At 38.8% G+C, this 12711-nt stretch overlaps 4 protein-coding genes across 4 annotated transcripts in view; 3 read left to right on the top strand and 1 right to left on the bottom strand.

Moving 5' to 3' along the window:
- Positions 1–140: 140 nt before the first annotated feature.
- Positions 141–3541, top strand: LOC101301778 (origin recognition complex subunit 4-like). Its single transcript, XM_004298979.1, has 16 exons — positions 141–272; positions 361–451; positions 542–598; positions 694–741; positions 1059–1109; positions 1190–1233; positions 1309–1372; positions 1680–1766; positions 1945–2036; positions 2127–2208; positions 2331–2416; positions 2520–2629; positions 2750–2842; positions 2914–2978; positions 3068–3211; positions 3439–3541. Exons 1-16 carry the CDS (start codon positions 163–165, stop codon positions 3472–3474), a joined length of 1260 nt encoding a protein of 419 aa, XP_004299027.1. The 5' UTR covers positions 141–162; the 3' UTR covers positions 3475–3541.
- A 916-nt stretch (positions 3542–4457) lies between these two features.
- On the top strand, positions 4458–7017 carry LOC101309162 (pentatricopeptide repeat-containing protein At1g22960, mitochondrial-like). The gene is made up of 2 exons (XM_004300896.1): positions 4458–6686; positions 6785–7017. The coding sequence occupies exon 1, from the start codon at positions 4458–4460 to the stop codon at positions 6588–6590; it is 2133 nt and encodes a 710-aa protein (XP_004300944.1). The 3' UTR covers positions 6591–6686; positions 6785–7017.
- Positions 7018–9342: 2325 nt separating this feature from the next.
- On the top strand, positions 9343–11192 carry LOC101309454 (palmitoyl-acyl carrier protein thioesterase, chloroplastic-like). The gene is made up of 6 exons (XM_004300897.1): positions 9343–9708; positions 9806–9939; positions 10238–10351; positions 10451–10619; positions 10701–10769; positions 10863–11192. Exons 1-6 carry the CDS (start codon positions 9343–9345, stop codon positions 11190–11192), a joined length of 1182 nt encoding a protein of 393 aa, XP_004300945.1.
- Positions 11193–11761: 569 nt separating this feature from the next.
- LOC101309739 (phosphatidylserine synthase 2-like) overlaps positions 11762–12711 on the bottom strand; it is a 6165-nt gene continuing 5215 nt past the window's right edge. The window contains exons 9-10 of the mRNA XM_004300898.1: positions 12510–12598; positions 11762–12377 (exon numbers count right to left, since the gene is read on the bottom strand). Coding sequence (XP_004300946.1) covers positions 12250–12377; positions 12510–12598 — 217 coding nt within the window. The 3' untranslated portion in view covers positions 11762–12249. The remainder of the gene's footprint in view (positions 12378–12509; positions 12599–12711) is intronic.

The raw sequence follows: 12711 nt of genomic DNA on the forward strand, positions 1-12711 counted from the left end.
CTTCGTTTGTTTTCTACCGTGCGCAGTTGAAGTTATCTTTGTTTTAAAATGGGCCGTCAAACCTATTGGGCCGTGTTTGTTAGGCCCAACCTCCTTGGCCGCTTAACCTACTTGGCGCTCTCTTTCCCGCCACATTCCTCATTTCCGTTCTGACTCTCAGTTATGGGGGGAGAAAATCCGGCGGAGAAAGCCCTAATTCTTCTGAGGACCAGGCTTTGTGACCCGAATTTCATATTCCGGCCACTTTGTGAATCTTCCGACTCCAACTACAGGTCAGGTTTATCTCATGTGACTCTGATTTTATGGCTGATTGTATGAAGCGAAATTAAAGTTGGGGTTTTTTTTTTGGGTTGATTTCAGCAAGCTCAAGTTTTTGGTGTCGAGTTCGGTAACGGAGGGGTGCAACAACTCAATTCTGCTTCTGGGTCCTCGTGGTTCTGGGAAAATCGCTGTATGCCCAAATTGTTTTTATTGTAGTTTTGATTTAATTCCTTGTATGATTGGTGGTTAATTATAGATTTTATTTTTTGTTTTGTTTTAGGTATTGGATCTTGTGATTGGTGATTTGTTACAAGAATATCCTGATTCGATTACAGTGGTAAGTTCTTAAATTTCTTTGAGTTTATAATGGTTTGTTTTGGGGATTGGATTACTAGTGTGCATTTTGATTTGTCATTGAACACTGTGCTGCAGATCAGGTTGAGTGGCCTTTTGCATAGCGATGAGAATTGTGCATTAAAGGTTGAGGATTCTGTCTTTTTTTTGTTCTTTTTCTCTGGGTGGGGATAATGGGAAGGTTTTCCCCATCCTTTTGTTACTCTAGCCTGTTTAACATCCGTAATGTTTAGTTTATTGTTGCATTAGTTTCTAAATTTATTTCTACAATATGGACCTCTGTCTTAGTTCCATTGTTCCAACAAAATCTGTGTTTGGAAGTTATATACTTTAAATTTATACTCTTGATCATACAAATATGCTACCGTGAGGTTGTGATTAGTGGATCAAGACATTTCTAGACTTTAAGTTTTTTATGTCTAATATGATTGTTGATTATTCAGGAGATTTCTAGACAGCTATGTACGGAGCATCAGTTATTATTTTCAAAAATGGTAATGTGCATATTCTTACTTCCAATTTTGAAGCAAGTTAAATTCCATAACCTACAGTTTCTTAAAGTTCATTTTTGTAGGCATCGTTTGATGAAAACTCCCAGTTTCTGGTAGCCATGTTACGGTATGTATAAGGTTTTCTTGATGTGATTATCATCAAATGGTTACACTCTGATGGATATGTACCTCTGATCATTAGGGAATGCGGGTTAGCACATAAAACAATCATTTTTGTGCTGGATGAGTTTGACTTATTTGCTCTGGTAAGATCTCATCATCCTGTCCCCATTTTCTTCTTAAGAAGCTAGTAGATTGTCGTTGCTCATAGTTTGGCTGCTTTCTTCTCTATTTTTCCTTTTTTGCTGTAACATTGACAATGGGTAAAACCTTTCTTTTACATGGCCAGATTCTTAAAACATTTAGAAATAAATATGCAATTATGCATTATCATCTTTTGAAGCAATTCGAAATGATATTAATTTAAAGGTTTTAACGGTGTCATTAGTCTTGTTGGAAAGCTCCAGTAAAACTGTGACTCTGATATTACTCTTCATTTCTGTTTCTTTGCAGGGAAAACAGCGATTACTTTATAATTTGCTTGATGCTCTACAGTCAGTGACATCTCAAGCTGTTGTCATTGGTGTCAGTTGCCGACTGGTATGCTTTGATTTATTCCGGTTCAACATTTGTTGTCATGAATGTGGATGCCTTTCACTGTTATATCCAGATTCCTATAAATTACATTCTAACAAACTGTAAAGTGGCTGCCATTTGTTAGATAATTACAAATGAATTGAATTTAGACCAGTTAGTGATGATATACTTTGCCATGCAGGATGCGGATCAGCTTTTGGAAAAAAGAGTAATATCTCGATTTTCAAATAGGAAGCTTTTGTTTCTTCCTCCCTCTAAGGAAGACATACAACGGTGAAATTACTACATTCTGACTTTTCCGTCAAATATTAATTATTTCAGTGTTGTTGCTGTATATATTTACATTTTGCTCTAATGATGCAGATTGTTGGAGTACATTTTATTATTGCCAACAGACTCAAGCCTTCCTACAGACTATGTTGTTGAGTTCAACGCGAAACTTCAAGTATCCTTTTCTGACTATTGCTGTAATGAGATTACTAGAATATGAGAGTATTACGTATGGGTTTGATTTTACAGCATTCTAGCAGTCGATCTCGTCTATGTAAACTCCTTGACATTTTACAGAACATATTGGCTGATGAGAAGTTCAAAGAGATTATAAACACATATCTAAATTTTGATTCCACTGTCAAAGATTTTTTGAGATATCTGTAAGTATATTAATTCTTTCATCTTGAAAGACTTGAATGGACATATTGCTTATAATCTTATTCATCATCTATCATACTTACTGTTCATAGACCATGCTACTAGATTCCGTGCTGTTTCTAATATGGATCTGCAATCTGGAATGCTATCGCTAGAAAACTTCAAAACTGCACTTTCCAATATCCAAAGGCATCCAAAGATGGAATCCATAAAAGGTGTGAGCATTTAATTACTTTTTCTATGACATTGCTTTGGTGGTTCTCAACATCTGTATCTTTCCTTCCATGTCCATTGTTTCTGTCTTTTTACTTATGAAAATGAATTGTTTCAAGCAGATTGCTCAATATTGGAACTTTATCTTTTGGTATGCATGAAGAGGTTGGAAGTTAAAGAGCAGAACTCATACAATTTCACTGCTGTAATGAAAGGTAAATTTCAGTTTATTGCTTCCTGTTTACCATTATTAAGTTTATGTTTACATGTTTGGCATGTGTGACAGAGTACAAATGCGTACATGATTCGTTCCAGACATCAGACTATTATGCAAAGAATGTGTGCTTGCGGGTATGGTTGCTCCTTACTTAACGAATTATAAGAAATCCTGCTCTGGGGTACCAATTCAACAGTATATTTCATTTTTCTCATCTCTGCAGGCATTTGAACACCTTCTGCAACGTGGACTGATTGAATTTATGGACAACAGAGGGCAAAACCAATCTGTTGAATACCGTCCTGTGAAACTTCTAATCTCATTTCAGCAACTACATCAGGGCCTGAAATCATATCGTTCATGTCCTGTAAGTTACTGCTAGTATATAGTGTCTTTGTGTGTGCGTGTGCTTGCATTTATCTCAGTTCGTTCCTAGTTTTTGGAACACTAGGATGAGACTGAGCTCAAAACCTACGCTAGTTCCAACCTAACCCTCTTGTTTCTTTCATTATCATTGAACTGAATGTATATCAGTCACTTGGGTTTCATCAGTTGTGAAAGTGATTGGGGGCATTGTTGTGTTTGTGTTGACAGGCCATTCTTCAGAAAATAATGGATCGTGAAAAATAAAGTGGCTGATGGATGACCAACGTGGCTGGTTAGCTGCTTCATAATTTTGATGATTAGAGAGGGCATGTGAATTTTCTAGCATTTAGTTTCATTTAATTTTGATGCTGCTATACTAACCAGAGGACTTTTTGAGTTGTGGTTTGTTGGTAACTATACGAGACATGGAGCTCTATGAGAGTTTGACATGTTAATGCGAGTTACTACAAAATGCAACCTCTCCTAGTTGATTTGTATTCTGGATCCCATTCAGGCAGTGGAGCTATAAAAGTCAAAATGCCACTTTCTCCAACAAATGTCATAGCCTTTCTATATAGACTCTTATCAACTGCTTGTTAAATTACTTTTGCTACCAAAGAATTCATAGAACTGATTTCCATGATGTTCTAATGTTCTTTTTACCACCCCTCATTGATGTGCATTATAGCGAAGACATCGTGACGATTTCATCTCAAAAATTTACTCCACGCATAATTCGTTTTCACAAATATCTTTTACTACACCAAAAATGCACTTAAAACATGTATATTATTAATATCACACAGTTTTCTGAAACGTTTTATTTCTCTTTGTTGGTAAGATTCGTATGTGTATGGAGATTCTATATCTAAGCTCTTAGCAACTCGACCATGTGTGGTGATTAGATGTGTCCGTGAAAGTCCATTGATGAAGCATCTGTCTCTTTACAAAATTCGATCACCGAGAGTAACCGATCAGAAAATAGTGTACTCTAGTAAAAAGTAAAAAAAAAAACTCATATAACAAACGTTTTTTGATGTTTTAACCTCATTTTTTGGTGGTAAAACCTCTAGTCTAGGAATTGAAGCCTAAACCTTTTTGGGCGTGGGGGTTGAGAGAAGCGCCACCATGGCTAAGGTGTGTTCGATCTGAGCTAAACCCCATGGCTCTCTCTCCAAACCCAAAACCCTACCTCTCACTCTGAGCTGCTCCCCTCCGCCTCCGGATGAGTAGCCTCTCCACTCTCAATGACCCTCTGCGCCCGAGCTTCTAAAGCTTTCAAGGTACGCCTCCTCTCCTCCTCCTTCCACTCCGCCACGTCACCACCACCTCTCTCCTCCTCCTCCCACTACCGCCACCTCATCTTCTCCTCCCTCCGCCAATCCCCCTCCGCCTTCCTCTCCCCTTCCTCCTCCTCCTCCCACCGCTTCCGCCCCGTGATTTCCGACCCCGACCTCCTCCTCCGCGTCCTCTCCCAAATCCAAACCCGCCCCGCCATCGCCCTCCGCTTCTTCCGCTGGGTCCAGTCCCACCCTGACGTCACCCGCTCCGAGTTCGTCTTCTGCGTAATGCTCGAGATTCTGGCCCGGAATCACATGGTGAGGTCGGCTTATTGGGTCGTTGAGAAAGTAACCTCTTTAGATATGACACGCGCCGTCGCGAGTGTCTTCATTCGGGACTACGTGTTTGCCAGAGTCTCGGATGGGCTGCTTGATTTAATTCTATTCGTTTGCGCTAAGAAGCTGTTGCTAGAGCAATGCTTGTCGATTTTTGATGATATGATAAGGAATGGTGTGGTGCCGGATGTGACTAACTGTAATAGGATTGTTAGGATGCTGAGAGATAAGGGAATGGGAGGTAGAGCTAAGCAGGTTTATAGGATGATGTGCGAGGCCGGGATTAAGCCTACTATTGTTACGTATAATACTATGTTGGATTTGTTCTGCAAGCAAGGGGATGTGCGGGAGGCGGTTGGCCTTGTGTCGGAGATGCAGAAGGTAGGGTGTGTTCCGAATGATGTGACGTATAATGTGTTGATCAGCGGGTTGGCCAAGAAAGGGGAGATGGAGGAGGCCGTGGGACTGATGCAGGATATGGTCAAGGCCGGGTTGAGGGCTTCCGCGTATACGTATAACTCTTTGATTTGTGAGTATTGCAAGAGAGGAATGCTTGAGGAGGCGTTGAGTCTTTGGGAAGAGATGGAGGCTAGAGGAGCCGCTCCTACTGTGGTTACGTATAACTCGATAATATATGGTCTCTGCAAGTGGAGCAGAGTTACTGAAGCCAAGGATTGGTTTGAGGATATGTTAAAGAGACGAATGTCTCCTGATATAGTTTCGTACAACACTCTTATATGTGGGTTTTGTAGGTTAGGGGACATATGGAATGCTTTTCTACTGTTTGATGAGTTGAGACACAGGGGTCTCGCGCCTACTGTCGTTACTTTTAATACACTCATGGATGGTCTATGCAGATTAGGGGAGTTCGAGTTTGCTCTGCAGCTAAAAAAAGAAATGGTCAATCAAGGAGTTTCCCCTGATGTTTTTACGTATACTATTCTTGTAAACAGATACTGCAAGGCAGGAAATTTATCAAAGGCCAGGGAGTTATTTGACGAGATGTTGCATAACGGACTGGAGCCGGATCGCTTTGCGTATAATACTCGAATAGTGGGGGAATTGGATCTTGGTGATCCATCAAAGGCATTCAATATGCAAGAAGAGATGCAAGCAAAGGGCTTGCCTCCTGATTTGTTCATATATAATGTTTTTGTGGATGTAATATGTAAATTGGGCAACTTGAAGGAAGCATATATCTTGGTGCAGAAAATGATACATAACGATCTTGTTCCAGATCATGTAATATTCACTAGCATCATTCATGCTTACCTGGTAAATGGCCGTCTCAGGAAGGCTAGAGAGGTATTTGATGAGATGCTGAGCAAAGACATACTTCCCTCAGTTGTAACTTATACAATAATGATCCATGCTCATGCCGCTAAGGGGAAACTGGAACTAGCGTCCATGTACTTTTCAGAGATGCAAGAGAAGCGTGTTTTGCCAAATGTTGTAACCTACAATGCTCTGATAAATGGTCTTTGTAAAGTTATGAGAATGGGCCAGGCTTACGAGTTCTTTACTCAGATGGAGGAAAAGGGTATACTTCCAAATAAGTATACATACACTATTCTAATAAATGAGAACTGCAACATTGGCAATTGGGAGGAGGCTTTGAGATTGTACAAACAGATGCTTGACAGAGAGATCGAGCCCGACTTTTGTACACACAGTGCACTGTTTAAGCAACTACACAGAGACTATGAACTGCATGCAGTTCGTTGCCTTGAGAGTTTAATTCTTGCCACAGAAGAATCTAGCTAGTAAAGAACTGCTGATTCAATCTCAGCAAGGTTTGTCAACTCCAGGCAAAAGCTATTCTATTACAAGCTGCATACATTCGTTGGAGTTATACAGCGAGTAAGATATCTTCCTTCACTATTTGCCTCAAAGTACTACATTTTCAATTTCTTTATTTAATTTTATTGCTCTGATGATTTCCTGGTTTGCTGTTACAGATGATTTGTTAAATGGGTGCTGCTGATGGGTGAGGTTGACAACCTGAAACTGAAAGGTTAAATCCATAAATACCTCAATTTTGTCATTGCTAACCTAAAAGGAAATATACTTGAAATCAGTTGAATTGGATTCTTTTCATTATTCAAAACCAATTTTGTTGAAGAGTTGGCATCAGTGTACAGATGAAACTAACTGTAACATATTATTCCAAATAAAATACCTGACAAGATTGTTTGTTCATTCTTTTATTGTTTTTGACGAGGAAAAGAGGGAGGAAGGAGAGAAGGGATGAATTTTTGCCATGTTCTGTATTATTGTAATGAATATGATTTTGTCTGGTTAATATGATTTATTCTCTTTAACATGTGGAGTGAAGTTTTTACTGGAAGCTGCTGAATCTCTTGTACCTGTACTTAGCAGTTGCGTTATTCGCATACGTGTATTTTACATCCAAGTACTTTCTTTTCCCAGTTGAGTCTTTCAGTTTAAGATGGCTTCCATTTAGATTGAATGCTGAGACTGTGGGTGGTAGGAACCCTCTGACTTGTACTCAAGCTTGGTTCAAGCTCTTATTCCTGCAGGTCTGCTCTACTCCCTCGTCATTGTCCAATCATCCATGGTCAAGGGGTTGCCACCTTTTTCCACATAAAAAGGTGAAAGAAGGGAAAGGGAAGAAATAGAAATTTGATGTAAGATGTTTCTTAGAGAAATCTGTTGCATCTTTTTTTTTTTTTTTTTTTTTTTTTTTTTTACAGTTAATCTGGCGCATCTGCTAACTTAAAATAGAAACAGGGTAGCATCTGCTAACTTAAAATAGAAACAGGGTAGTAACATCAAAGGACATTGAATTAGAGACCAATAAGCCTCATTTTCATATGGCATTCCTTGATGTGATTGTTATGAAATGCAGTTTGATTTTCTTTAATTCAAGAACTCTAAAGGAAAGAAAGATTTTGTCATAGAGTATGTATATGCTATGGTTTTGGTTTTACCCCCCAACTGTGAACCTTTTACCCAACTATGAACTGGAGATGAAAAGGATTTTGCTTTGTGCTGCTTTTAACTTGTTTCATTTGACAATTTCTCATCAATTCAGGGCCAATCCTTGCGAGTGTACAAATATATCTTGTTGTGTGCTAGGAATTGTGATAATCGATTTACATAACAGAAGGGAACACCATACAGAGAACGATAAGTTGAAACAATGGTAGTTCTCACACATACTGTTGCAAAATTATGCTGCAAAAATCGAATTTCAGAACGTTGATTACAATGCTTTGGCATCAGAACAAAAAGAACAAACGCTTGCATAATAGTCATGGAAAACACCGGTCTGGCTTTGGTAATACTAATTGTAGAGAGGAAGTGCTTTTTTTTTTTAGAGAAGGAAACTCAAAGTTGCATACTACTGCTTGTCTCATTATGTTTTCTTTGGCTTTGCTTGCTTGTTTTCTTTATAGAAAAGGCATCCCAACTGCCCCTTGTTACTATCCATCTCCTCGTTGCTTTTTTCATTCACTAATAGCAATGTTTGACAGATCAATTTCTTGACTGCAAAGAATCAAACATAGTGAAATACCTGCTGTAATTATGCCCCCAAGGTTAAGTTTCTAGCGGTTGATTTCAGAGTATATCTATTAGAGTTTTATTTCACACTGTAACTTGCTTCGGAGAATCCTTGGATCCAAAGAATATTGTTTTTCAATTTGACTGCAAGAATCTGCTGCCCCATGGTTTGGATAAGTTGTGATTAATATAGTAAGTACTATGTATAGCACGAATGCACAAATGACCTCATCAAAGAGAGGGTGAAGTTTAGTAGTCCAACCCCAGCTTTGACTGAACTTGATACATTGAGGTTCTATGTTATATGGCATCTTATAAGTCATCATCTTTTAACCAAGAATTAGTTCCTTAAAGCATGTCACATAACAAATATTGTTTAGTTCCCTCTGCTATGATTCCATTGTTTGTTGACTAAGAACAGTTTTACATAACTTATTCCTTGATCACTTCATCTCCATTTTCTCTCTGCCTCAATTGTGCAACAAAACAATGCTAACTGTTAGGAGCAAGAATCAAAGCTACATTGCTTCCCACAGAAGAGAAGTTAGACCCCATTTCTCCAGCGCAATCAGAGTCCCAATCGTTGGCTCATCTGTCTTCAGCTAGTTCTAATTGATTGGATCCATTTGTTTGTTCTCATAAATCATACATCAAATCCGAGATGGCATGCATTAGAACCAGAACATCTTAACTATGCAATTTGAAACTCTACAATATATGCCAAAACAAATTTTATAACCCTTTTTGTCTGCTCTATACACTCGATCATAACAATGTATCAATTTCCAAATTTGTGGTAGAACTTTTCACCCTCTTCATCATACACAAGACCATATCTTTGATATATACAATAATATAAGTCTATAACAAGGTCCCCTAACTTTCTGATGGTTCTTCTCTTTTCTTCCTTGGACAAATCCGTCCCTTCACACTATATAAACATTGCATTTCCCATTTTACAGTTTCAAACTTTCTAACAACTAAAACAAAAATGGCCACCTTCTCAACTCTAGCCTACTTCCCCATTACAATTAAGTTCTCCTGGATTAGGGCCAGTTATGACCCCAACAAGAAGAGCATGAACAACATCAAGATCAATGGTACCTATACCAAGTCCTCAACCAAGGTTGACATGGCAAGCACTTTAACATCAGTTACTTCTGTTACTGAAAATGGTTACATTAGTGAACAGCAAGTTCGACAGAATATTCCGACAACCAAGCAGTCTGTTGATCATTATCGCCAAGGGATGATGATCGAAGGCGGTGTAGGGTACAGACAGAGGGTGGTTATTAGGTCTTATGAAGTTGGTCCTGATAAAACTGCAACGTTGGAGAGCATCCTTAATCTTCTGCAGGTCATTATAAAATACCAACTTGTTACATATGAAGTCCATTTTATGCAGACAGTAAAGTTGATCTTCGAAATACTAATTCCCGGGATATGTTATGCAGGAAACAGCATTAAATCATGTGTGGATGTCAGGACTCCTCAGTGATGGGTTTGGAGCAACTCATGGAATGATGAAGAATGATCTCCTATGGGTTGTGTCAAGAATGCAAGTTCAAGTTGATCACTATCCTATCTGGTAAGTCCAATCGTTGCGTCACTGTTACAAATCAAACAAACTCATGTCAAGTCCAATGCTTCAAGCATTGCAGTCTCAGCCAAACATGAGCAGTCTAACAGTGATGTTTCCCTCAGTTACTTACGAAAGTATTAAAAAATTATCATAGGATTCTTCTCCATCTTCAAAATCATTATTAGCTGTCTAACTTGAAGCAACCGGTAATTGTCATAAAATAGGTAACTAGCAGCTTATGTTGCAGGTTGCACCAACTCAGTATTAGTAAATATGACACAATATATATGCAAACATTATGCAGGGGAGAAGTACTGGAAATTGACACTTGGGTTGGGGCATCAGGGAAGAATGGTATGCGTCGAGACTGGTTGATCCGAAGTGAAGCCACAGGTCATGTTTTTGCTCGTGCAACCAGGTATGTGATAATTTCTTCACTCAGTTATGACTACTTCATGCTTGATGAGGCTTTTATCTCTTAGCGATGCTAATTGGGATATGTAAAAACATGGAACAGCACCTGGGTGATGATGAACCGAAAGACAAGACGCCTCTCAAAAATGCCAGAAGAAGTGAGAGCTGAGATTGCACCTTGGTTTATACAGAAGCAAGCAATCACAGAAGATAACTTTGACAAAATTGTCAAGTTGGACAGCAAAGCCAAGTACATGAACAAGGACTTGAAGGTAAAAAGACTCCTACACCTCAAGTCAGGGTTATAAAGAATTTTAGCATATGCTGAATATGCAATTTTCTACCATGTGTAGCCCAAGAGAAGCGACTTAGACATGAACCACCATGTCAACAATGTCAAGTATGTGAGGTGGATGCTTGAGGTACAAACAAACTATATGATCAACATTCTTTACCTAGTTAAGTTCTAATCACTTTTAACTCGTTACTAATCGGGTAACTTACGTTTTCGACAGACCATCCCTGACCAAATTTTAGAGGCACATCAACTGACAAGCATTGTCCTAGAGTACAGAAGGGAGTGTGGGAGCTCAGATATAGTTCAATCACTTTGCCAACCCAATGAAGACGGCATTCTCAAAGATGGACTACAGCAAGAGAAAGATACCACCCTCGTAAACGGGTTTTCATTGGCAGCTGAGATTCTTGAGGGTAATGGATACCTTGCATCCTTTGGCAAGCAGCCATTGCGGTATACACATCTCCTACAAGTTGATGGAGAGTCCCAAAATGAAGAGATTGTTAGAGGAAGAACTACATGGAAGAAGAAGTCCTGTTCGTCATAGGAAATTATTTATATTTAATGGGGTTCAGAAGGTTGTCATCTATGAACATCAAGGAGAATATTTCTCAGCCCATATGAATTAGGGGCATGGTGTGGAGCTTGCTTCAAATCCCAGAAGGGACCATGGCTCTGCTTGGCCTTCATGGGAAGCTGATTGAAGATCCTAATAAGCCGAGTGTGATTGCTGAGTCCCCAAAAGAGAACGACAAAAGTCATCATGGGTTCTACCGAGTGAATAAGGGTGTAATGTGTGGCAATGGTTAAGAGGAGTCGTTTGATTTAGGTTCTGTATGTTTCAATTGTGGTAAAATATTATTTGAATATACTTATACAATTATTGAGCCTCAGAAAGTGTTTGGTTTCTTAGGAAAAAACTTAGCGCACTAATAAACTACATTTCATGCAGTGCTACACTAGCATGGATGTGCCTACGAGAAGCCATCACTGATTACTTATGGTTTATGGTTCGAACAATCAAATCTGCAAACAGCGTTATATCTGGAAAGAACCCCGCACTGGTAATGCCGTTATGATATCTGATATCGAAGGAAAAAAAAAAAAAAAATTGATACAGGAAATGATTTCATAGAGATGATTTGATAAAGGATGCTCTCAGTACATAGCTAATAAAATGACCTTTATTTTACCAACATGAACTTTGGTGAGGAGACAGAAGCACTGCACAGACAAAATAAGGGCCACATTACAAGGCAAACTTGACTCATTTGGTATATTATTACAAAAACTGACTATCTATAAAATGATGGAAGGAAAACTAAACAATACAACATCAGTTCAAAATGGCTCGGTCCTTGACTCCTTGGACTTTGGGTAAAATCTGCCAGTAATGGTGGCAAACCAGTAATTCACGAGACCTTAAAGTATTTTCCAATGCCTAGCAAGAAAGAATAAATAATCTCTACTCAAGGAACTGTGATCCACTAATCTAAGAGAATCAGAATGTACAACTATAACTTTATAAAAGTGATAAGCATTTACATCATGGATTGATACTCTTCAGGAAGCAATTCAAAGAATGAAGTACCACGATGAAACAATCATCGCCTCTTTCTCCCAAGAGTTCGATGCAGTTGCCAAGACCAAACAATCAAAAATATTACAAGTGCCGTTCCAACAGACATCCAAAACACAGCCAGCCATAATGGCATTGGTTTTGGATATAATCCTAAATCAAAATCAAACAAAACACTGATGTCAATATCATGACTAAAACCAATTCGTATATGACAGCAGATACTAGGGGATAAGACGATAATTAACAATTTAAATTCAAACAGAAAAAGGTATAAGGGTGCACCATGTCCAAACTTGATGCAAATGAGAAGTTCAACAATACAAATAGCAACAGAAAGCCAGCAAAATGCTCCGACCTTCTTTACCGGTTTCCTGCAAAACATATTGAAACAGTAATTAGATGGACTCATATCTTGTTGTGTGTGTGTGTGTAGAGAGAGAGAGAGAGAGAGAGAGAGAGAGAGAGAGAGAGACGTACGTACGTA

This window comes from Fragaria vesca, linkage group LG5 (assembly GCF_000184155.1).
Source record: "Fragaria vesca subsp. vesca linkage group LG5, FraVesHawaii_1.0, whole genome shotgun sequence".
In the NCBI taxonomy this organism is placed as follows: Eukaryota; Viridiplantae; Streptophyta; class Magnoliopsida; order Rosales; family Rosaceae; genus Fragaria; species Fragaria vesca.

Coding starts and splice junctions, on each gene's coding strand:
- LOC101309162 (XM_004300896.1), top strand. CDS start 4,458: ATGACCCTCTGCGCCCGAGCTTCTAAAGCTTTCAAGGTACGCCTCCTC.
- LOC101301778 (XM_004298979.1), top strand. CDS start 163: ATGGGGGGAGAAAATCCGGCGGAGAAAGCCCTAATTCTTCTGAGGACC. Junction 1,234..1,308: donor TTTCTGGTAGCCATGTTACG/GTATGTATAAGG, acceptor TCTGATCATTAG/GGAATGCGGGTTAGCACATA. Junction 1,767..1,944: donor TTGGTGTCAGTTGCCGACTG/GTATGCTTTGAT, acceptor TTTGCCATGCAG/GATGCGGATCAGCTTTTGGA.
- LOC101309454 (XM_004300897.1), top strand. CDS start 9,343: ATGGCCACCTTCTCAACTCTAGCCTACTTCCCCATTACAATTAAGTTC. Junction 10,352..10,450: donor GTTTTTGCTCGTGCAACCAG/GTATGTGATAAT, acceptor AACATGGAACAG/CACCTGGGTGATGATGAACC. Junction 10,620..10,700: donor ACATGAACAAGGACTTGAAG/GTAAAAAGACTC, acceptor TACCATGTGTAG/CCCAAGAGAAGCGACTTAGA.